Below are 24,119 nucleotides of genomic sequence, written 5' to 3' on the forward strand. Positions count from 1 at the left end.
TTTCCCTCTTTTTTCTATGTGTAGGTTGTAGGTGCGCAGTTCTACTTTTGGATTTGGACTCCATTTGCAGACGTGGAAAAACCCTTTTTGTTTCATGGATTTTTTAGAGGACCGTTAACATTGTCGCCATGGTCCAGGCAACTTTTTCTTAAATTCACATGGTGGCTTCATCTTGACATATTGGTGCACAGCTTCATCCTATGCTTCTATCTCGATTTATAATCAGATCGTTGTCGCATTTTCACTTGGTCATAAGTACACAATTCAATCAATTCAAATCTCATTCTAGAAGAGGGGATTAACTTACCATTCTTATATCACTCAGAATTCAATCTTCTTCTTAAGAGGTTGAATCTAGTGCATTTTCCCCCCTCTTCTAATTTAATGCATGAAAAGTGTTTGAAGGGGAATCCAAAGTGAAACTTTCATCTCTCATCGGAGGGAAGAAAAGCTTTCCTCTAGATCTCCATCATTTTTTCAACATTACATTTTGGTGAACCCGGCGCCTTACATGCTTTATTCTGAAAATCATTGCATATTTTTCATTTACAAGTTTAATTTTTCTGCAAACTTAGTGGTTAAATCATTCAAAACCCTAGTTTTAAAATTGAAATTGAATTTGTGTTTTGATTGCTATTGTCTTAGATTTGAAAAATTGCTTTGTTTGTCAAATTCAATTTCCTCCTTGTCATGTTCAATTTGCAAATCGAATTCATAAAATGAAGTGGTTAATTGTCAAAACCCTAATTTTCCAAAATAATATTGAACTTGTGCAAAAATTGAATTCCCATTCAATTTTCAGATTTGTCTCCATTCCTACAATTCAAACTTTTTATTTCCCTCTTCTTTACAAAATTCAAATTTCAAAAATTAAGTGGTTAAGTCATAAAACCCTAATTTTCAAAATTAATTGGATTTTGTACAAATTTCAATCAATTTCATTCAAATTCAAATTTCTAAAACATTTTCCAAGGTGTCCCTCCCCTTTAGGTTTGACCCTTTTCAAATTTGTAGTCCAATTCTTGTTTTTCTTCAAAACCCTAATAGGGTCCTATTTTCACATTTGAACCTTATTTTCGCCTATCTAGAAATCGTAAAATCCGCTAATTTTTTGGTACTAGCTTTAAAATCATCGTAATATTTGTCCCTGAAAAATTTTGAAAAAAGTTGGTCGGACTGTGTGCATTTTCGCCACGGTTGATTTTTTTCCCAAAATTTTGGGAGACTTTTATGACTATATTTAATAACCCAAATCTAGAAGATTGGTTGCTTTTGTTGATTTTTGATACCTCGAAAATAAAAAATATCTCCAAAATTCAACATTTCAAATTTTAAGAAAAACTTTTAAATTAAGAGGTTAATTATAATCTGCCCTGATTTTTAAAATTCTATTTTTTTTAAATTAAGTGGTATCCCCTTGGCCCTAATTTAAAATTCCAATTCCCTTTGATTTATTATTTTGGAAATTGTGTCATTATCTTCCTCCAACAAAGTTCAAATTGTTTAATCATTATTTTCTTAAATTTTGCATTACTCAATTTTGTATGCTTTGTTCAAAATTCAAAATTTTAATTTTCTCTCTAGTGCATGAGTTTCACCACTATTAGTCCTACCTACACTATCCCCGTTAGACGAAGCATCAGAATTAAGGCTTCCCAAGGTTTAATTACCAAGGAGATGGAGCATAATTTGGGTGACTTTTTTAATGAAGATAATGCTAATTCTTCACATCCTAATCATGAGCCCATTTATCCCATTGATGAAGAAGAAGCTTTAATGAGGGTCTCCATAGATCAACTTTCAAAATTGCACAATCAATTTGATAACTTTCAACAATGGATGTCCCAAGAATACCCTAATAGTGAAGCTCTTCCATTAATTGAAGGTCTTAAACGCATGATTCAAAGTGATAAGAATAGAATTGATATATTGTGTGGCATTGCTCATATCGTTGATTCTATTATCATTCCTATTAAGAGTTGTGTTGAAAACTTAGGTTATTAACAACCTTCAAATCAAATCAATTCTTCTATTCCTTTGACCACTTCAATGGCTAGTATTCCTACTTTCACTTCAAACATCATGGCTACATCAACTCAAAATGTCATTCCTACAACCATTGGTCATGGGGGAAATCCCTCTTCTTCATTTAATCCTCCATCATTACCTATGTCTTCCATAAGTATTCCTATTATCCCTCAACCAATCAATGTGACACAAGGGGGCAATTCATTCAACAATTTTGTTCCTCCTTTAAGTGTCTTGTTTCCTACGCAATCACCACCTATGCCTACTATAGTCACATAAATCTATCCACTTAATTAAATGAATATTTACTATTTATTTGATTAGTTAACCACTAGTCATCAGTTAATTCAATTTAAATTAACATTTAATTAATTCATCTCTAAACTCTTCTGCTATTAACTAAATAAATTATCCAATTTATTTAAATTAATTCATTAAAACCACATCCCAAATCAATTAAATGAATAAAACATATTTATTTAAGTTAACCCCTTTCCTCTTTTAAATAAATAAATAAATATTTATTAAAATCCCTAAACTACCCCCCCCACTTGCATTCTCCTACAAATGCAAGTTGCACCTATTTTGTTGAAATAAAGTTATTTTATTTTAATTAAAATCCTATTTTCCCTCAACCACCAAACCCACTTGCTCACTAAACACATTCTAGATTCTTCTAAACCATTCCTAATTAGCCTAATCCTATCCCCTAATTATTGTCACATTCCTAAGAAACTTGGAGTCACTTCTCAAAGCCTCAAAGTCTTTGAAAAACATTAAAGGCTTTGTGTCTTCAACAAGTTAACCCCTAAAGTCTTCCAAACCATTAATGGTTCTTACATAACCATTTATGGCTCTTACATGACCATTAATGGTTAAACTCAACTCACCCACATGGTTAGAGACTTTCCCTCTAACTCAACCCCCAATTAACTCATGGGTCTCTTCAAGCATTCATTTCTTTGACCATGGTTATCCTCACTAACTCTTCCACAAGATTTTATCCATTGGATAAAGGCATTATTCATTGGATAAAGGATTTATTCATTCAACTCAGCCTAAGCCTTACCTCCTAAGGTAACCTTCAAGTCATCTCAAGCATTTAATGTTTTTTCCCTCTCCTCTCAAGCCATCTCATGTTGATATTTGTCATCCTGGGATTGGGTTGAAAGCCCTCACATGGATCACAAACCCATCAATCCTAGCCCTTGTTGAGATTACCCAATCTCAACCATCCATTACTCTATTTTTCCTATAAATAGAGCCCATTCCTTCATAATCCAGATCTAGAAATCTTGTAAGCATCAAACCTATAGTAATTTTAAGAGAGCATTTTTTAGGAAAAATTAATTTGTTACTTTGGTTAAAATTAACATAGATAATTAGGTGCTTTCTTCCATAATTAGTTTGTTTACACTTGCTTTTGCGTAATCTTCATTTTCATAATCTTGAATCTCCATAAGACATCCAAAGTAGTGTAAAAAGTTGAGGGCTAGACTCATGTGGAACTTGGAGAGGAGAGGAACAAGGGAGGAGCAACTATGAGCATGTTGGCAAGCATTTGGGAGTGTTTTGTGTCTTTTCTCCATTTTTATATGCTTTCTATAATCTGTTTAATATATCTCTTGATATGCATGCTTAGGACTGTAGTTTCTTTCATCTTTCATTGTTGATTGATACTAACAAACACTAACGTTTGAATGACTTGTCTTGTGTTCCTAACATCCTTTTTGCAATGCATCATTTAATTACTTTGTTATTTTGGTTAAAATAACATAGATAATTAGGTGCTTTCTTTCATAATTAGTTTGTTTGCACTTGCATTTGCATAATCTTCATTTTCATAATCTTGAATCTCCATAAGACATCCATAGTAGTGCAAAAAGTTGAGGGCTACACTCATGTGGAACTTGGAGAGGAGAGGAACAAGGGAGGAGCAACTATGAGCATGTTGGCAAGCATTTGGGAGTGTTGTGTGTCTTTTCTCTGTTTTTGTATGCTTGCTACAATCTGTTTAATATCTCTCTTGATATGCATGCTTAGGATTGTAGTTTCTTTCATCTTTCATTGTTGATTGATACTAACTAACACTAATATTTGAATGACTTGTCTTGTGTTCCTAACATCCTTTTTGTAGTGCATCACCTACTTATCATAATGTCCCACTACCTTATTCTCAATCCATGCCTTCCTTCAATAATATCAAACCACCTTCTCTATCAACCATGTCTAACATCAATTCTTCTATCGAAACAACCATTAAAATAATCTGGCTCAAACTGTATCTTCCTTACAACAACAAATTGCTTCTATGAGTCAATCCAAGTTTAGTATGCCCACCTTTAATATTGTGAGCCCACTTTCTCTTGATATTGTTAAATTCGTGCCACATAAGCATGTGGAGGTACCTCAAATGGAACTCTATAATGGAAAAGGTGATCCTCTCACACATGTTAAAACATTTCAAACCTTGTGGACTGATTTTGCTTATGATCAAATATTGCTTGCAAAACTATTTACAAGAACATTAAGAGATAAGGCTTTACAATGGTAGTGCTCTTTGCCTTCTTATTCCACCACTTCTTTTCAACAGCTAGCAAATTCTTTCATCTAACAATTTCAAAATAACATTGATCCTAAAATCACTTTGACTGATTTAATGCATTGTAAACAAGGTGTTAAGAAAAAGTGATTTATTTCATTGGTAGATATAAGCATTTGTGAGCTCAAATTTCTTTACATGTACCTGATAATGATATTCAAAGAATTTTCGTTTCTAATTTGCAAAAAGATATTAGGGAAAAGTTTCTTTTGTCTGAGTTTACTTCCTTTCCGCAATTTTGTGTAACACTCCACAATTATCAACTAGTTGTGAGTAAAATGGAGCAACCCACTCCTATGGCTCCAGGTGATAAAGGGGAGAATGTTCAACAACCGTTTGCGAAGTTCAAACCAACAAAAAGCTTCATCAAGTTCAATGATACAATCAACAACAACAATGTAAATACTACAATAGGTGTGCCTTCTATTTCTATTTTTTTCAAAAGAGAAAGACAGCTTACTCATTTGAATGAATCTTTAAATAGTATTATGTCTCAGTTGTTGCAAAGAAATGTTATCAAACTTCCTCCTATAAAACAAGTTGATCCTTATAAACTTGCATCCCCTTATTTTGATAACAATTCCTTTTGCCAATTTCATCATTAGCCTGGTCATGATACCCGAGAAATGTTTCGCATTGAAAAATAAGATTCAAGATTTGATTGATAACAATACTATAACTATGGCAGGTGTGAATGATAAAGGAAATAAATCTGTAGCTCCTCCTAATCAAAATCTTAAAATTTTTACTGATCGTTTGCCTTCTCATACCTCTGACATGATTGAGACTAGGTATACTTCTTTCTCCTCTGAGTAATTCACTTCTATGGCACTAAACTTGGTAAATATGGTAGAAAAACAAGATACGCCTAAGGATTCTTGTATTATATTTGACCCTAGTGACACCATGAGAGCACCAAATGGCCCTTTATACATAGTTGCAAAGGTTAAGGATATACCTTGTCGTGGCGCTCTTGTTGATCCCTCTTGTGTGGTTAACATCATCACTGAGGAGTATATTTTCACTTTACGAATGCATAAACCAATATATGATTCCTCTAAAGTAGTTGTGAAGTTATTTGATGGATTCTCTTGCCCTACCATTGGCTCTATCACCCTTCCTGTTGAAGTTCATACTAAATCTATGGATGTTGACTTTCTTATCATACTCTCTTCCAAGAAATTCTACGTGAAGTTGGCCTATCCTTGGCTATCTTCCATGAAGCCTATTTCTTCTCCAATCCATAAGTGTTTCAAATTTCCTCACAATGGTAAAATCATAACTGTGAACCATAGCTTATTTAGACCATCTGAAAGAAGCCTTGGCATTCCTATTGATTTCTTTTCCCCTAAGAAATTTCAATCTCTTCCATCAAGGAGCGATGCTCTTTTTCAATCTTATCCAAAATGGAAGAAAGATATGATCTTATCCTTAAGTCAACCTAGATCCCCAACACTTGACATTCCTATCATACTTGAAGATGAAGTTCTTCCACTCACAGAAAGAACTAATCTCCCTCCCAAGGAAGATCTTCAATCTATCTCCTATGGAGGTGACTATGCCTTCTCCTAAGAAGAACAACAATATTCCTCTTAAGGTTAGACCTGTACCTCCTCCTCATGATGGACCTGGCCTTCTTCCTACACCTAACATTCCTCCTTTATATGGCATAGTTCCACCTCCTTCCTCTTATAGAGAGAAGAGGCTTGCTTCTTCTCTTGTCCAGCCTAAAAGATCTCAACCTAAACCTTCAACTATCAAAGAGGAAAACATTCCTACTTCAACAAGTGTTCCTCCTCCTTCTCAACCTTCTACTAAGACTCAACAAAATCATTGTGCAAGAGAATGTCGAGGAAGACGTCATGCTCAAGCTCGTGAAGTTGTCCCTCAAACTATTTCATCTCCTAAAACTCCAACAATTGATCTGATTCCCTTTTCTCCTAAGAAAGATGTTGAACCTACATCTCCAAATCATAAGTTGCACAAAACATGTGATGGTTTTACTCCTATTCGTATTCACGCTCCTCTTTCCATAAATCTTGATGAAGAAATGAGTGAAAATGTTATTCATGGTGGTAATACAACTCCTTATGCTTCTGATAGTGATTATGAATATGTTGATGTGGATAAACATTTATCAATTGAATTTTCACAAACCCTAATCCTAGCTCCTATAATCGAACAAAGTGACTTATCACACGAGCATAGTCCTTGTTTGGATCTTGTGTTAGCTCTATCTATTGTGCTTCATGTCGCTCCTCTAGCATGTTTCTCACCTTCCCGAAATAGTGATCACCAAGATCGGGAGGTGGATGTCATGCTAGATTAGTAACATTATCACTGTAGATCTCTTCTCCCTCTTCTTTCTTGCTCTTTTGTGACAATCTTCTATGTGTATCCCTGTTCTTCTATTGTTCCCTTAATCTCTATTTGGGGATGATGCAAAGCATTGAGATCTTTTCTTGGCCTCTTTCATGTTGACTCAAATGACTCATCTCTTTCCTTTCTTTTAAGGTAGTGTCCTTTCTTTGGGGAATGGCGATTATTATATGCATATACATATATGATATACATGAGTTATCATACAACATACTAACCCTAAGGAAAGTGAAACTGCCTCGTGTTTTGTGTTCATTATCCTTGGGTTTATTCCTCTCTCGGGGGCTAAGTCCTTGCGATAATGTGCTCCCTCTCTTCTCTTTCCCTTGAGTGTATCCTACCTTAAAACAATTGCTACCAATAAGGCATGCATGAGCGTACGTGGGGGCATACACTCTGCTCATATTTTCCTTTTTGATACTTAGAATTATTTAGTGAACTCAGCTTTTCTTTATAATTTTGGTATCTTTTTCATGACTCATAGTAAGGGGAACCTTGCTACTTGCAGTCATGGTTTTCCCCTTCTCGATCTTCCCTTTAACTTTGTCAATCGATGTCGTAAGATCCTAAGTCCACAGGGGGCTTGGTGCATCTTGCCTCCTTTATGTGGTAGAAGTCTTTCAATCTTGTTTCCTTGTACTTTATCGACAGTATTGGTGTACGCTTATACTCCCGCTAAAGTGGGGGCTAAATATAGTGTCATGAAATTATGACCCTTGCAATTGTCGACCACATTAGGGTCCTCACACATGCGAATCAAACCCCTAAGCCCGATTGGAGACCGGAGACTTGCTTGACACATGAAAACTACATCTCTCTTGCCCTTTGCACTGCCCGAACTGCATCTTGTCCTGGAAAAAAGGGTAGGATAGGGGTGTGGCGCCCCTATCCCCCCTAGGACAAGGGCGTGGTGCCCATGTCTCTGCCCCATTTTGGGGCACGACCCTTTCCAATTTTGCATTGGAGGTTGTGCATTGAGCGGGAAAAATCCCCCAGTGTCAGCTTGTGACGAAAAATCAATCAATTAGCCCTAATTGACAAGTATATAAGTCGCATTTGCCCTCTCATTTGCATAAGTTCAACAAGCAGATAAGTTGGATAAGCGATAAGGTGGGCATGAGATCAAACATTCAAGAGCATTCAAGCATTCAAGGATTCCTTTCCAGCATTTGAGCACTCTCAAGTCTCCCTTTAAGGCTAGGTGTTGCATTCAAGTCAAGGATTCAACCATTGAAGAGGAGATTCATTCCAACATTCAACTTCATACAAGCAATTCTATCAACATTTATATCACAACCTCCCTTGAGGTGATTTACATTTCAGTCTTTCATTTACATTTACTTGCAAGTACTTTCTTTCATCATTTGGTTAATTCCAAAACTGGGGTTTGACCTGAAGGCAAACCCCCAATCCCAACCCCTTTTCATCTCTTTTATGTGTTTAGGTTGCAAGTGTGTAGCTATACTTTCGGATTTGGACTCCATTTGCAGAGGCAGAAAAACCCTTTTCATTTTGCGGATTTTTCAGAAGACTGTGTACACTGTCGCCACGGTCCGGACAACTTTTTCTCAAGTTCGCAAGGCAGCTTCATCTTGACATATTATTTGCTAGATCCAAGTGCATAGCTTCATCCTACGCTTCTATCTCAAGTTATAATCAGATCTGTCACTTTTTCACTTGGTCATAAGTACACAATTCAATCAATTCAAATCTCATTCCAGAAGAGGGGATTAACTAACAATTCTTATATCACTTAGAATTCAATCTTCTTCTTTGGAAGTTGAATCTAGTGCATTCCCCCCCTCTTCTAATGTAATGCATGAAAAGTGTTTGAAGGGGAATCCGAAGTGAACCTTTCATCTCTCCTCGGAGGTAAGAAAAGCTTTCCTCTAGATCTCCATCATTCACCTTTTTCAACATTACAGTGATGTAGGAGATAACTTGAAATTCAATTTCATTTTGATTTCATCCTGAATTTGAGTTTTCAAATACTGAAATGCACATGAAATTAACTGAAATTCACATTTCTTGAAATGTTAATTTGGAAGAAATAAAATTAATTGAAATGATATGAAATTTGAATTTTGGGAAATGTGAAATGAAATTAGATGAAATTAATTGGAATTGGAATTTGGGGAATTGGAGGAATAATTAATTAATTTAAATAATTTAAATGAAATTATTTAAACATTAGAAATGAGCTTAAGTAAATAATAAATATTATTTAACTAAGGAATTAATCGTGATTAATTAAATAATTAATATTTAGAAGAGGGTTAACTGATTAAAATGATTTGAGAATAGAAATAGATATAGTTAGTTTAATCAAAATGTGTTGAAGGGTGATGATTAAAAGATATAGTTAGTTTAATCAAATAATTAAATAATTACTTAATTAAATAGAGGAATAATTAGTGTAGGATCAATGAGACATTTTTAGGTTTCTACATAAACTATACAAAATTATGAAAAAAAAACTAAAACATTATTATATTAACACTAATTTCTTTGCCCCCTTCTTCTCCTCGGCTGCTAAACTCCCAGTTAGTGCAAAATGGGGGGAAAATCTTTTTTTGTGACTTATATAACAAAGGGGTTCCAGTCATAACCCCTTTGCCATGCGATCGCCACGTGACTACCACATTGGTCCAGCTAGAACCCTTCTGATCAAAACGGTTCTGCCCAGATTGTACGAATTAGCTCTAAGTGCGACACCAATCGGTACTTTTACCCTCTAAACTCTCATTTTTTACCCAAGATAGCTCATATGAACTTTTAGACACATCTATATGAATGTGGAATTTTTCTCCTTATTAGGATCCTTTAATTGTAGGCGTTACAACTAGAGCCTTTTTAATAGTCTCAAAGGGTGTTTGACAATCAATTGTACAAGTAAATTTAGAGTCATTTTTCAACAAGGTAAATAATGGGTCCACTATCTTAATAAATCCTTCAATGGACCATCTATAATGCCCATCATGTCTTAGGAATCTTTGTTCTTCCTTTTCACATTGTGGTGCAAGTTTTTGTATAATAAATTCAATTTTTTGGGGATCTAAATTAATCTGTTTTTGGGATATATGATGTTCAAGAACAATGCTCTTAGTCATCATAAGAAGACATTTCTCATGATTTGATAGTCAATGTTCTCTTTACCACTCTAAAACTTGTTTTAAACTTTGTAGAGATTTATCAAGTATTTTCTCATGAACTATGAAGTTGTCCATGTATACCTAGATGCAAGTGGTGGTGACATATACAAAAAAATCTAGAAATCCTCATCGAAAAGTGATTAGGGTATGCAAGGTTTGAAAGAAAAAATCCTTATAAGAATATGTTCCCTAGGGATGAGTAAAGGTGGTATTTTATTGGTCCTCAATTGCCACTTGAATGTTATTATAGCAACTAAAACTATCTAAAAAATAAAAAATAACTTCTAGATAGATTTTCCAAAACTTGATCTATAAATGGAACTAAAAAATGCTATTTGTTGCTTTGTTCAACTCCCTATAGTCCATACAAAGATGCAATTTCCTCTTTCTTTTAGAAAAAACATCATTTTAAATCCCTTGTGGAAAATTCTTTTCACAATAAATTGAAACGTTGATTAAGATCATGCAATTCCTACACCAAAAATGCACCTATCTCGACTAAACTTTCACATAGAACTCTCGAAACATATCTAATTGATAAATCCGGTTAAATAAATGAAAAAATGCTACTACATAAGCAAAAAATCTAGCAACAATAGAAACAAAATCTAGAGATTATTCAAACAAAATCACTACCTAAACTACAACTCACAAAAGATTGCAAACACTTAAATACTCTAAAAAAAAAATCAACTCCACATATGGGACTGGTCTAAAACACATTTCTACAGTAATTAACCTTACTTCAAGAAAATCAAACAAATTTGAGAACAACACCATACAACAATTCCATCAACTATACACTCTAACTTCCACTCCAAACATAAAATATTTTTCATCCACAAGCTCCAATCTACAATGAGCTCTCATACATTGAAGAAGACACAAGCACAAAGATTTGTGAGAGAAATATAATAGATGCAATAAATGTCAAAATGATAAACTTCTAATTTTTACATGAAAAGGGCCCATAATGGGTACCCAAACTCCCATGCCTCGCTTTGGAATATTCTACAAAGTGATTTCCAATAATAGGTTGCGACAATTTTCATAGTGTTGTCAAAGTGATTTCCACTAATAGGTTACGACAATTTTCATAGTGTTGTCATAGTTATCCATGTATTTTGTGAAAACTATAATATGGGGGCAATATTAAATTAACAAAAAAATACTTGATGATGCTTGTAAATTCTCACAACAGAACTATGTTTTTTATTAATAAAACAACAAAACAAGGGTGTTGACCCTTGCAAAGACAAGCCAAAAAGGCTACATACAACTAGTCAAGAACAGACCTCTGACAACAAAGGCCAAATAGCCCATTTACAGCACACTAGCAAAGCAAATAGTAACCCACCACAAGTGTGGGTAGAAGTTTCACCCACAACTCGGGGAAGACTTTGGGAAGAAGGGGAAGAATGATCTTTCCTCTGGTGACAAATGACAATTCATGCAATACTATCATTTGGAACACCAACACAAGGGAAAGAAAAAGAAATCCCCTTAGCGAGACTGCAAGCACTAGGAGCAGGATGTTGACTAGGTGACAGATCCACAACTGAAGGCTAGAGAAGAACATGAGAAATAGGTGGAGAAGGGTCCATAGGTCCAAATGGGAACAAACCAATAGCATGAGGTGAAGGAGGATGCACGAGGCTTGAGGAGGCCACACTAGTAGCAGGAGGTACAACATCATCTTGTGAGGAATCATCACAATCTTGTGAAGAGTCATCAGAAGAAGAATTAGAAGAGAGGACAGTTAGATGATCATCATTAGCATCCTTCCACCAAGTGGTAGTCCCTTAATGGTGCGAGAGAGAACAATTTGTGGTCAAGTGGCTAGTAGAGAAGCAAGGACGACAACAGAAGGGGAGACCCTCATAATCCAACAACTTAGTTTGTGGCCTATCCCCAACCATAAGAACCACATCCCCAAGAAGAGGTATGAAGATGCTAATATCAATTAGAATGCGTATGAATGTAAAAAGACCAATGTTGGAAGTGGTATCATCAACCTTCAAGAAGCGATCGATAGAGTTGCCATTGGCCTCAAAATAGGAATTCTCCCAAAAATGAAGGGGAAGGTTGGGAAGATGAACACACACTGGACACACACTAAGTGGTTCAGTAATAGGGTTGAAGTAGGTTGTCTGTGGTTTGGTCGAGAGAGAATGAACACCCTAAGCCCACAACTTGCTCAACACCAAATAACAGGCAATGGAAGAAACAAAAGAAGCAACAAAAATGACTTTAGCACAAGGAAAAAGCTCAATGTTACCCAAAACTAAAGGCTTCCAAGACTCAATCACCCATTGATGAAGATCCAGGAGAGAAGGCCAAAACCCAACAAATCTACACACCAACTTGCAGCATTGGTAGAAATCCACATTTTCCACCACATCTTGGCCACAAACCACAACAGGGGAGGTCTTGGCACAAGTAAGAGGACGAGATTTCCCCTTGGGAGGAAGTACAACAGCACAGACAAAGGATTGTCCACAAGCAATAGAAGAAGGCCTTGGAGGAGGGACCCCAACACCAGAGGGCAAAACATTCTCACAAATAGTAGCACCACCCACTATCAAACTAGTAGGAGTTGTTGAGGGACCAAGTAACATTGACCAAGCAACAGCATTGGAGGGCACAAAAACCCGAACGTGAGAGGTAGAGCACATAGGGAGAAAGTTAGATGAAACCAAAATAACAAACACCAATGCATGAGTAATTGAAGGACTAGGTAACATTGACCCAACAAGAACATCGGAGGGTGCAACCCCAATACGAGAACATGCAGGGGGCAAACCAGACGATATCACTATTGTAAAAGTTGGAGTAATTGTTGTCATTTTCAAACCAAACCCAAGTGTTCAAAACAAGTGCATAAGCGAGAGTGGGAGCCATTTGTTGTCTCACACCCTAACTATGTTGGTATTTAATTTAATAGTGGCAAATATTTGATTTTGTTTGAGCTCGGTTCACATTTATTCACAACTTAACTAGTAAATGAATTATTAACCAACATATTGGTAGTTAAATTATTTAATACTTAATTTGTCAAAAAATGTGAATTGAGTCCAAACAAAATTAACTATTAAATGTAATATTTTCCTTAGCTTCTTAAATTAACCCACAAGTAAAAATGATGATTTATATCAATCTCGGACTTATTATTTTTAGAAAGGAAATATGACACATTGATCGCATGTTTACTTTTCTATACTAATTTTCTCAATATTATAAAATTTCCCCATGTGCAATCCACACATAAAATATCTAGCCCAATTTACATACACATTTATAAGTTACCCCAAATAAATATTTAATGTGGCAAAACATATCTCCTAAGCATGGACCACAAATAAATTGTTATTTCACATAATTAACTTAGTCTAATGTTATGCACAACGTACAAAACCTATTTCTAACAAGATTGCCATTGCAACAAATTAAAAAAATTTAAAGTGAGATATCCAAAGCCTAGAAGACAATGAGTTTGATCTACTAAAACCCATATATTTCAATCACATCCAAGCTTAGCACATACTACCTATCAACTAGAATGTTTGAGAAGTGAGGAATTTGGATGAAAAGATAGTTGTAGAACTTGAAAGAACACAAGAGTGGATGAAGAAAACTACTAAAAAATCAAGTGCAAAACCTCTAAAGACAAAAGGAACTGTAGAACAACAAGGAGAAGAGCAAATGAAACCTTCCTCCTCCCACCCTACATTATTAACTAGCTCTCAATCCATAGTTGGAGATGGAAGAGATGATGTCATGTCATTTTTTGGTTAATACCAACATTCTTGGGAGGTTCCAACATCCTTAAAGAATTTCAAAATTCTTAGAAAGGATCGTTGAGGCATTTATGGCTTTATTTAGACTTATTAAAGATAAGTGGCTCATTTTGATATTTTTCAAGGAACAAGGTATGAAGATATGGAATATATATTTTTCCTTTCTATAAACAAGTTAATTAGTAACTAGCTACTCTAGCATCACATGTAGCACTAGAACTCAGAAGTTGCATGTTGTAACTCCCAAGGGGCCAATATTAGTTAGAAAGGTGTTAAATGAGAGGAATAAATTAGATTTTTTTTAAAAGCACCTAAAGTGTATGAGGAAAAGTTTGAATGCTCGAGTGGTTAATAACAATTACAATTATTATTATAAGTGTAAAAAATTTGTTTTCCATGCAAGTTGTCATAGTGGAGGTTACTTTCTAAATTTTGTCAAGAATCTTGCAACGGTCATAATGGGGGCCTATTTTGAAGGGAAGTTGATGAAATTAATATTAATTTATATACTTTTCTAGGAAGGGATCATTTATATTTAGCCCTCTACATGATTGCAATAAATTTTACATTCTAGGCATCTCTTTTCATCTTGTAAAAACTCCATCAAAATATGTTTAGACAATGTGTTCAACAAATAAATTTATGTAATTGGCTTGAGTTTGAAATGGCTCCTCCCACCTACCCTTGCTCAAACGTTGTTTTTGCTCTGCATATTCTGTCTAGTATCCCTACAGTGCCTACGCTCTCTGCTTTTCCTCCCCTTCCCCCTCGCGTTGGGGTATGGTGCTCCTACCATGGTCAATGGAGTCATTTCTTCTCACGCAATGCCTGTTGTTGGGTTTGCCACTTCTCCTACCCACTCTCCTTTGAACACAACTCCTTGTGTGGACAATGCTCACCCTACGGTCTCAGTTGCTGTGGTATGGGCCTCTATGGTGGTTGCTTTGGGTCCCCCTATTAGTGGTTATGCCTTGGTGGTGGGTGATTTGTGCTCTCCCCCCTATGAATGTCCTTCTAGATGGTTTCATTGTTGTGAATCTTGTTGCTCCTCTTGATAGTGATGTTGTTACTGATGACAACCCAGCTGCAGGTGCTAAGGTTCAGTCTAGACCTCCCTTTGTTGGCAAGCACATCTTTGCTCGTGTGGCCAGATCTATTGCCCATTCCCCCAAGGGTGTTCGTCCTCTCCCTTGTGTCAAGTCCTCCCCTATGGTGGCTTGTGGACAACATTAGGTTCCACCAACGTTGTGCTTTGGTGTACAAATTTTTTGGGTTCTGGCCTTCGTTACCAGACCTCCATTATTGGGTGAGTGACTCCTAGAAGCCTTTCGTTGCTCATAATATTGAGCTCTTTGCTTGTGCTAAGGGTTTTTTCATTGCTTCCTTTACGTCTTCGTTTGATCGTGATCTAGTTTTGGGCAAGTTGTGGGCTTGGGGAGTTCTCTCTCTCTCTCTCTCTCTCTCTCTCTCTCTCTCTCTCTCTCTCTCTCTCTATATATATATATATATATATATATATATATATATATATATATTAAGCCTCGGACAACTTCTTTTTACCCCATTTTTGAACCACTTAATGTGCGTCCGATTTGGGCTTGCCTTTTGAATCTTCCCCTTCATTTCTTGAAACATTCTTGCTATGAGGCCATTGGTAACTCTAATGGTCGCTTCTTAAATGTTGATGATGTCACGTCATCAATGGGCCACTCCACCTTTGCCTGTATTCTAGTTGATATTGGCATCTCCTCGCCTCTCTCATGTGATGTGGTTCTTATGGTTGGGGATAGGCCTTGTAGTCAACTGTTGGATTTTGAGGACCTCCCCTTCCACTGTCGAAAGTGCTTCTCTACGGGCCATTTGGCTTCAGATTTCACTATTCTGCATCACAGGGGTGCTACTACTTGGTGGAAGGATGCTACAACTGATCACTTGACTATCTTTGCTTATGATTCTAACTCGGTTGGCTCCTCTTAGGAGGATGATGATGTTGTTGATGTTGTTGTCGATGTCATTGTTCTGGCCTCTTCCACCCCTGTGGATTCAACTCATGTTGCTCCACTTTTGCTACCTTGTTCTTCTCCTATTGATGTTGGTGTTGTTTCTGCTTCTGATGTTGCTCCTTTGCAACAACCTATTGCGGTTCTACAGTAGCATTTTGTTGCTCTGCAATAGCACTCTATTGGTGCTACTCATTGTAACCCTACAGGGCCCTCCTCGCCAGACCTCTCTCTTGTTGGTCCAGATGATAGTATCACCTGGACTGTGGTTTGTCACAGGTGAGAGGGGAAGTCCTCCTCCCTCCCTCAAAAACCTCATTGTCAAGGCTCAGGTGTTTCCCCCTTCACTGAGGTGGGTCTAGGTAGTTGCCAGTTTGACAAGCTTTTTCCTTTTCGCCTATCCAACCTCGTTTTTGTTAGACTTGTGTGGATATTGTCATTGATGTCAAACCTGGCTATCTGGTTAGAACTGGATGGTGTATGTTGTTGAAGCAATTTTGGTGTTGTTGGTTGAGCATCAATGTGATATGAAGCAATAAGGCATAGTTAATCTATTGGAGTTATTTCTGTAAGATCCTCATCTCTGAAATCTTGAGTTGTTCTTATTTTGGTTTGTATCATATTTTGGTATCAATAGTGTGTGTTTCGGTATCAGTTATATTAGGTATATCTGATTGTGTCTATCATGGTTCATGTATTTGGCATTTGTGGTATCCATTTTTCAGAGTTAGGAGTTGGAGTTTTGTGCTTATGGGTTCGTGTCTAGTGGACCCCTGTTCTATTCTGGTAATTAAGGTATATTAAATAAATAAAGGAAGTGTGTAGAAGATCAAGTGAATGTTGACTTTGTTATCATGTTCTTTTTGGTTTAGGCTTTATTGGATAACATGTTCATCCAAGTAGCATATTATTGTGTAAATCATTTGTGCTTGACCAACATATTATCTTGGTGTATGCTCTTTTTGGTATACATACATACATATATGTGTCTGTGTGTGTGTGTATGCAAGGTGTGGTATGGTGGATGTGAGTGGAGGATGTATATGATTTAGTAGAGTTAGAGAAGTGCGAGTTATGGATAGTGAAGCAATTGCAGTAATAGGAGCACCGAAGGAATACATATAGAAGAGTCTGTAGACAGTGTTGCAATAATCCTTTATCGGATATGTTGCAAGTGATTGGTTCGGCTGAGTAGTGCAATAATCCCTTACCAGATTTGCTACAGGTGATTATGGAGACTGAAATAGTGATCTCTTACCAAATCTGTTGTGAGTTTTGTGAGTTGTTATCTGAGCTTAATCTAGAACTGACCTCATGCATTAGGAGATGCATTTTTTTCTCAATTCAATCTCTTTATATTGTAGTGAGCATTCTGGTAGTGAGCTTCTTTTGTAATCTAGCAATGAGCCAACCGATAGTGAGTCATCCCATTTTGTAAACACCATATGATTAGTTATATTATCTTGAAAGCTAACACTCTCCATGGTTTTTCCCATTTGGGTTTTCCATGTATAAAATCTGGTGTTCCATTTGTGATTGTGTTATTTTTTTATTCTGCATTTGCTATTTCTTGTTGATGAGCTTAATTGATGAAATTAATACATCAGAAAAGTTTTAGTTGTTGTAGAAATATCGATTCAAACCCCCCTCCCCCCTCTCAGTATTTCGATCCATTCAACCAATTCAATAGTTTTTCCAGAGCTTGCTCCCCTGTTTGTTGTATCTCTTACTTCCCAAGGGTTGTTGTATTAAGGGTGAACACCCTTGTTCTTGTTGCTATTTTAATCAAAAACAAATAAATTTATGTAGACAAAAATCCATTAAATATTAGTGACTAATAGAAGATACTCCCTTTTTAAGTTTTTAAATATTATAAGATGAAACTCATTTAATACATGAGGGAATTCTCATCTAAAAATTGCTACAAAGCTTCATGGGATTATAGTTTCAACTAGTTTTTGGTGCATATATTTACAAGTGGTAGATTGCACTTTGACTTCGATTTGTTGTAAGTTTTTTACTATTATTTGATGTTCATTTTTCTATTCTATCATTTCCTAAGACCATTATTTTGTATATGTGTGTTTCATAGTACAATTTGATGTCATTTAGTAGTGTTACAAGTAGTATTCCAATGAGATTGTCAATTTATATTTAGCTGTATTGTTGCTATAGATTACATATTTCTATGATTTATTGTTGATAATGTTATGACTCATTACAATACATCTTGATGTAAAAATTAGACTTATACCATATACAAATTTTAGAGTTCATATGTTTTATTTCTATGTTTATCTGTGAAATCTAGTGCAATAAAAGTAAGGGTAATGACTACTAATAACATTATTTTATAATACAAAGGAATCAAAGTTAAAGAGAGAAGCTTGGTCTGAAAAAACTAGTTAGAATTTGAAGAGACAAGCATAATGAGACAATTCATCGAAAAGGGTAAAAGTTGGCCCTAGAATTATTTTTAACTAGTCAAATACCATTTTGGCTAAATTTCCCATCAAAAGTTTTGGATCATATAGCAAGGCAACAAGCTAAATCACGGATAGATAAAAATACAAATCTAGTAGAATGAATTAAAACATAAATATGTATTGTTGTTTAGATAGATCACATATATTTATTAAATTGATGCTAAATAGATAACTACAAGAAAATAATGGTTCATTCATGTTTTGGACAAATGACACACAAGTAGGGATACAAGGGAAGGCACTAAAAAGTATCTCGTCTATGAACTCACCAGTATACAAATAGTGTTAGCTTAATATTTTAGAGCACTAATTATGGAGGATTAAGACATACTCATTGTCCACTATCCCACCTCAAGGTATTTGGGGCTAACTACTCATCAGTACATTAGATAATACCTATGGCTTAAGGTTGCCTAGATTTAGGCAATAAAAAACCTTGATAGATTTGACAATATACCTATAGATTCATGACAACTTGTAGTTGTATACAAAGGTTATCTAAGGCCTGGGTACTGGAGCAAAAATACTCCTCAATTTTTTATACTTTATGGGAATCCAATACAACCAAAAACTTTTGAAGATATTTAAAACTCCATGACATAAGGTTTCTAACCTTGAAAAAATAACTAAAGGAAAAAAAATATAAGAACTTGGGTACGACATAATGTGACTATGGTTGTATCTAATTTATGAAAACTAGGCTCCCTCTAGGGCGAGGTGAGAACATACTACATATAGTCATGAATGGTCCCAAATTGAGGATTTTGCTTACCACAATAACCCTAAACGGGTTATGATACCACTTGCATTGAACCTACTTAATAAAATAAGGTAAACACACAAAAATGAAAAAGAAACGAATTTTATTATCTTTATACTACCAAATTGATGGGACAATCTCCAAATACAAAATACACTCTAGTTACAAATTATCTAAAATGCTCTCATTTGAGAAGTCATTATGCTATATACAGTACTCCCAAAGGCAACTAATACAATCGCATGCATGTGGGATAATTACTTTGTTCTCACAACTAGTGGAATGACTTATAAAGCATATTTATTAATATTGGCCAAGAAATATTTCAAAGCATATACACTCAACTAATACTTATAAATTGCTAATTTATTAGAATGTAAGAAACTTGTTCAAATTGAATATTTTTTTTTTTACATAAATATAAACTTCTTAAACATAAAAGATGAACTTTGGCCAATTTTATTTTCACAAAATAACCGTAAGAAATAAACCAATGCAATAAACAAAGGTATATTCTTGTTGAAGCCATTCATTCATACGTTTGGTAGTAATAAATGTAAAATTATTGACCTTGCCAAGAACTGAACACCCTATTCTTATTAGATTGCCTTAGTTAAACAAATACATTTAGGGGTAACTAAACTATAAAAATTAAATTAAAAATAGCCTATGTTACAAACATTCTTAGATTAAACATAAGCACATGCTGATTAATAGAAATCCCTTGACAATTAACATGAACTCAGGAAACTTGATTGTGTCAAATAATCGAAGGACTCAAAGTTGAAATGGTCTTTTGTATTATTCGAGTTTCTAAGCCCTCCAGCATAGCCTTCATAAAGTGAAACTCTCTTCTGTTAAATCACTTCATATAATTCTTATTTTTTAAAAATAAAGCAAGCATATGCTGGGCTCTTCGCCCATACATATCAGATAATGAAAACTCTGGGAATTTGATTTTGCGACATATTTATTGAACACCATGCTTGGTACATACAAAGGGAAGGATTGTGTTTTAGTTTTACACGTCTCTCATGCTTTCCTATCATGTTGACAATTTGTCCTCGCAATATTCCTGCCATTGACAGTTTTCCTCTTTAAATTCCTGATGCACTTTAGACTCTCAATGCTCGAGACGAATAGTTGTTCAAAGTAAAAAGTAAGGGCCGTCGGCGGAAATTCATCAACGTTCAAATAGAGAAAACCGGTTCTCCGTGAATTGGTAGTATTTCCATTATGGTAATGAACAAGTCAAAAGCACCTTTAATCACAGGCGATAGAAAATGGACCCCCAAAATTGTGAAAAAATTCATGGCCTAATGAAGGAAATTTGAGCTCTTTCTGCTTAAGCATGGCTAACTGAGACCAATTTTGCAATTAAATGGTAAATTCAAAACAGGATCCGACTCATCAAGCATCTCACAAGAGAAGTCTTTTGACGTCTTTGAAGCTAGCAGACAAGGCATCCAGAAACATACCTGTAGAACCAACAGAAACAACAAACATGAAAACTTGAAGAACAAAACACTTTCATCGGCTGCAGTATGGGTAAAAGTATTCCAACTTTATGATATAAAAAAATATATATAGAAAAAAATACATTTAAATATTAATCATTGAAAATTTTGAAAAATACAGACAATTTGGATATATTTTATGTCAAAGAATGACTAATGCCAAAACAGGGAAATGATCAAAAAACCATTAGGCTTACACAAAGTTTCCTTGAAACATTACTTAAGGAATGGAGCATCTGCAAAACATTGTATACCAAATATATTGCCTACCTCCAATACGATCATCGTAGACTCTATTATCAGCTGATAATGTTAAGCTCATTTGAGTGACAGTGGATACTTTCCCTTGCCCTGAAAAGAAATATAATTAGTTACTGCATGTCTATCTTGGGATGAAAATAAAAGATATCATTTTTAGCTTAACCAACAGCATACCATTAGAATCTTCTTCCCACACAACCACTTTATTGCCTCTTCCCACAGCCAAGATACAGGCCTGTAAACCAGTTAATTCTCTCATTACGAATGCTAGAAATAGTTAAAAGATTCTTAGAAATACAGGCATTGTAAACAAATACACTCCGTTATTGACATTTTCTAATGAATAATGAAAACATGAAAAGAAGAAATGTTTATCTTGTTTACAAGGAAATACTTTAAAAAAAAACATATGTTCCATCAAGCTTCTGAATCGAGATTGCAGGGGCCAGGGTGACACATTGTAGCTTCTGGGAGGCAATTTTCCAGGGTACGGAAATTAAAAAATAAAGGTGAACTTTTATAATATAGAAAAACTTTAAATATTCATATGCTAATACATTCACAATATTCATTATGTAATCATATTATGAAATGTTAGAGTTGAATTGAGAATTCTCACAAGTTGAGATGCAAATTTAACAACATTTCAATGCCTAATCATTTGAGTTTTGTTGGTTGCCTGATCGTTTGAGTTTTGTTGGTTGAAAATTTTGTATATTGGGAAGATGTGCAAAATTGTGGTTTCAGCCACAGCATGTGAATGTAAAACTCTCCTAATTTAAGGGAAGACTCCTCCTTTTAACTAAACACTAATCTAATTTGAGTGGGACAACGTCCTTTTCTCTTTTTTCATAAAAGATGATATTCTTTCCTCTTCCTAGGAAAGAAATAACAGTTTTGAAAACAAATACAACAGCTTAAAGAAATGATAAGAATGCTTAAAATAAAAAGGAAGTGAAGTTTCCATGAAAGCCCAAAGTCTTCCGTCACTTCCCCTGGGACAGGGACATAGAAACAAAGCACAAAGTCTTGAGTTCCCACTATCTTATCTACCTTTTCAGAATAATAAAACAAAAACAATGAACAGCATATAACAACACAAAGTCTACAAGTATGATGCACCTTCAAATGGGAACAACCACAAGCACAAAGTCTTGTAACTTTTCTCAGATTTTAACTAATAACTAAACAAATTCAACCCTCACTATTTGCAGCACAAAGTCTGCAAACAATCAGATTGAAGCTCCTCTCAACAACTTCACTACAATAATCTCAAATAAATATAAAGCACTATGCCACTATGACACAAGAACACAATGAACACAAAGTCCGAAACTCACAATCTTCTTCATATTACTTGAGAAAAACAATTTTACAAGTGCAAAGCTCAAAGTCTTTATGATTGCAAATTTTTGCAGAGTTTTTTTGCTTGCTAGAAAAATAAAAATTACATAGAGCACCCTCCTGTATATATAAGAGAGGGCTGAGAGCAAAAAGTGGGAGAAGTCTAACTAACTGAGACTTATTCCAAAACTAACTATGACTTATTCTAAATTACAATTTTATTGTCTTTCGACTTATAATTTGTTTACATGCAATTACAAGTTATAAGAATGCAAGTAATGTGACTACTTGCAATTACATCTTTTGACATTACATATAATTTGTCAAAACTAAATTACAAATGCATAATTGAAACTAATCTAAGTGTCTGAGACACGACTTTATTTACATCATCCTCTATCTAAGAGGTTTTCATGCTGCTGGCATTTGAAGTATTCAAGATCAGTGAAAGTGGAACAACAACTTGCATCATTTGACCATGAATGGTGACCTCATGAAGATCAACCACTGAACTTGAAGATAATTAACATTCTTCATTGGCTATTGTGACAACGAAAGTCACTGCTTTTTACCACATAGCACTACTACAATGCATTCTTCTGCTACATTACTTCTTCATTTGTCAAGTCTTCTCTGCTTCATGGTTCATGCCATTTTGACCCTCTATGCATATGACAGCATACTCTTTCATTTGACATCATTTCTGCCATCAACATATGACAGCAGTGGCTTTTTCTTGCTGTCCTTTCATATGCATTGAGATCTCTTGTAATCGGGTCTTAGAAACCCGATTACAAGTCATCAAAGGGTGCCTTCTTGTAGTTGGGTTTTGGAAACCTGATTGCAAGTATTGATCTTGCAAAAGGAAAATGTGGGAATGAAAGTATATGGACAATGTGAATTTCAGATCTTGGGAGGTCGATTGCAAGTGAATGGAAGGACGCTTAGAATGCATGACTTGGGAGCAATGATAAGCTTTTACTTGCAATCGGTAGGACCCGATTGCAAGCAAATAAACTTGAAGAAATGGTGGGTAAAATGATACATCTTGCACTTGTAATCAGGTCTTGAAAACTCGACTGCAGGTGAAAATTGTTTGCAAAAGAGTGAGCGAAGTTGATTGTTGCCTTTGAAATCGGAATTTGGGAGCTTGTATGCAAGTGATGTTTGAATGTTGAAAACCACTTGCAATCGGGTTTAAAAGACCCGATTGCAAGTAAAGATAACTTGCATGAAAGAAGGTGAAAAGGAACTTGCAATTGGGTTCCAAAGAGTCGATTGCAAGTAAATATAACTTGCAAAGAAAATGTATACCCTCACACTTGCAATGTTGGACATAAAATCCAACTTAACTTGACAAAACTGCACAACCAAATGAACTTTAGTTGCAGTGGGGTCTTAAAGACCCGATTGCAAGTAATAATGCAAGACAACTTGTAATGATGCTTCAAAAACCCAACTTTGCAAGTAACTTGTAAAGTGAGCAAGAAGTTCCTACTTGCAGTGACATTTACTTCCAATGACAACAAAGAGTTCCTACTTGCAATGACTGACTTGAAACCCGAAATTGCACAGAGAGCTAGGAAATTGAGCAGGAAGTAAAGTTAACTTGTAAAGTGAGCAAGAAGTTCCTACTTGCAGTGACATTTACTTGCAATGACAACAAAGAGTTCCTACTTGCAATGACTGACTTGAAACCTGAAATTGCACAGAGAGCTAGGAAAATGAAAGCCAAAACTAATCAAAATTTGGACAATGATGACAAAATCACCCATGCATAATTAGACACCAAC

General features: G+C 35.3%; 1 protein-coding gene across 1 annotated transcript in view; it reads right to left on the minus strand.

Annotated features, from left to right (window-relative positions):
• Positions 1-19,874: 19,874 nt before the first annotated feature.
• The window catches only part of LOC131035274 (dihydrolipoyllysine-residue acetyltransferase component 1 of pyruvate dehydrogenase complex, mitochondrial), a 199,419-nt gene continuing 195,174 nt past the window's right edge, over positions 19,875-24,119 (minus strand). The window contains exons 17-19 of the mRNA XM_057966946.1: positions 21,157-21,217; positions 20,992-21,072; positions 19,875-20,682 (exon numbers count right to left, since the gene is read on the minus strand). Coding sequence (XP_057822929.1) covers positions 20,624-20,682; positions 20,992-21,072; positions 21,157-21,217 — 201 coding nt within the window. The 3' untranslated portion in view covers positions 19,875-20,623. The remainder of the gene's footprint in view (positions 20,683-20,991; positions 21,073-21,156; positions 21,218-24,119) is intronic.

The sequence above is a fragment of the Cryptomeria japonica genome, chromosome 9 (genome assembly GCF_030272615.1).
Source record: "Cryptomeria japonica chromosome 9, Sugi_1.0, whole genome shotgun sequence".
Lineage (NCBI taxonomy): Eukaryota > Viridiplantae > Streptophyta > Pinopsida > Cupressales > Cupressaceae > Cryptomeria > Cryptomeria japonica.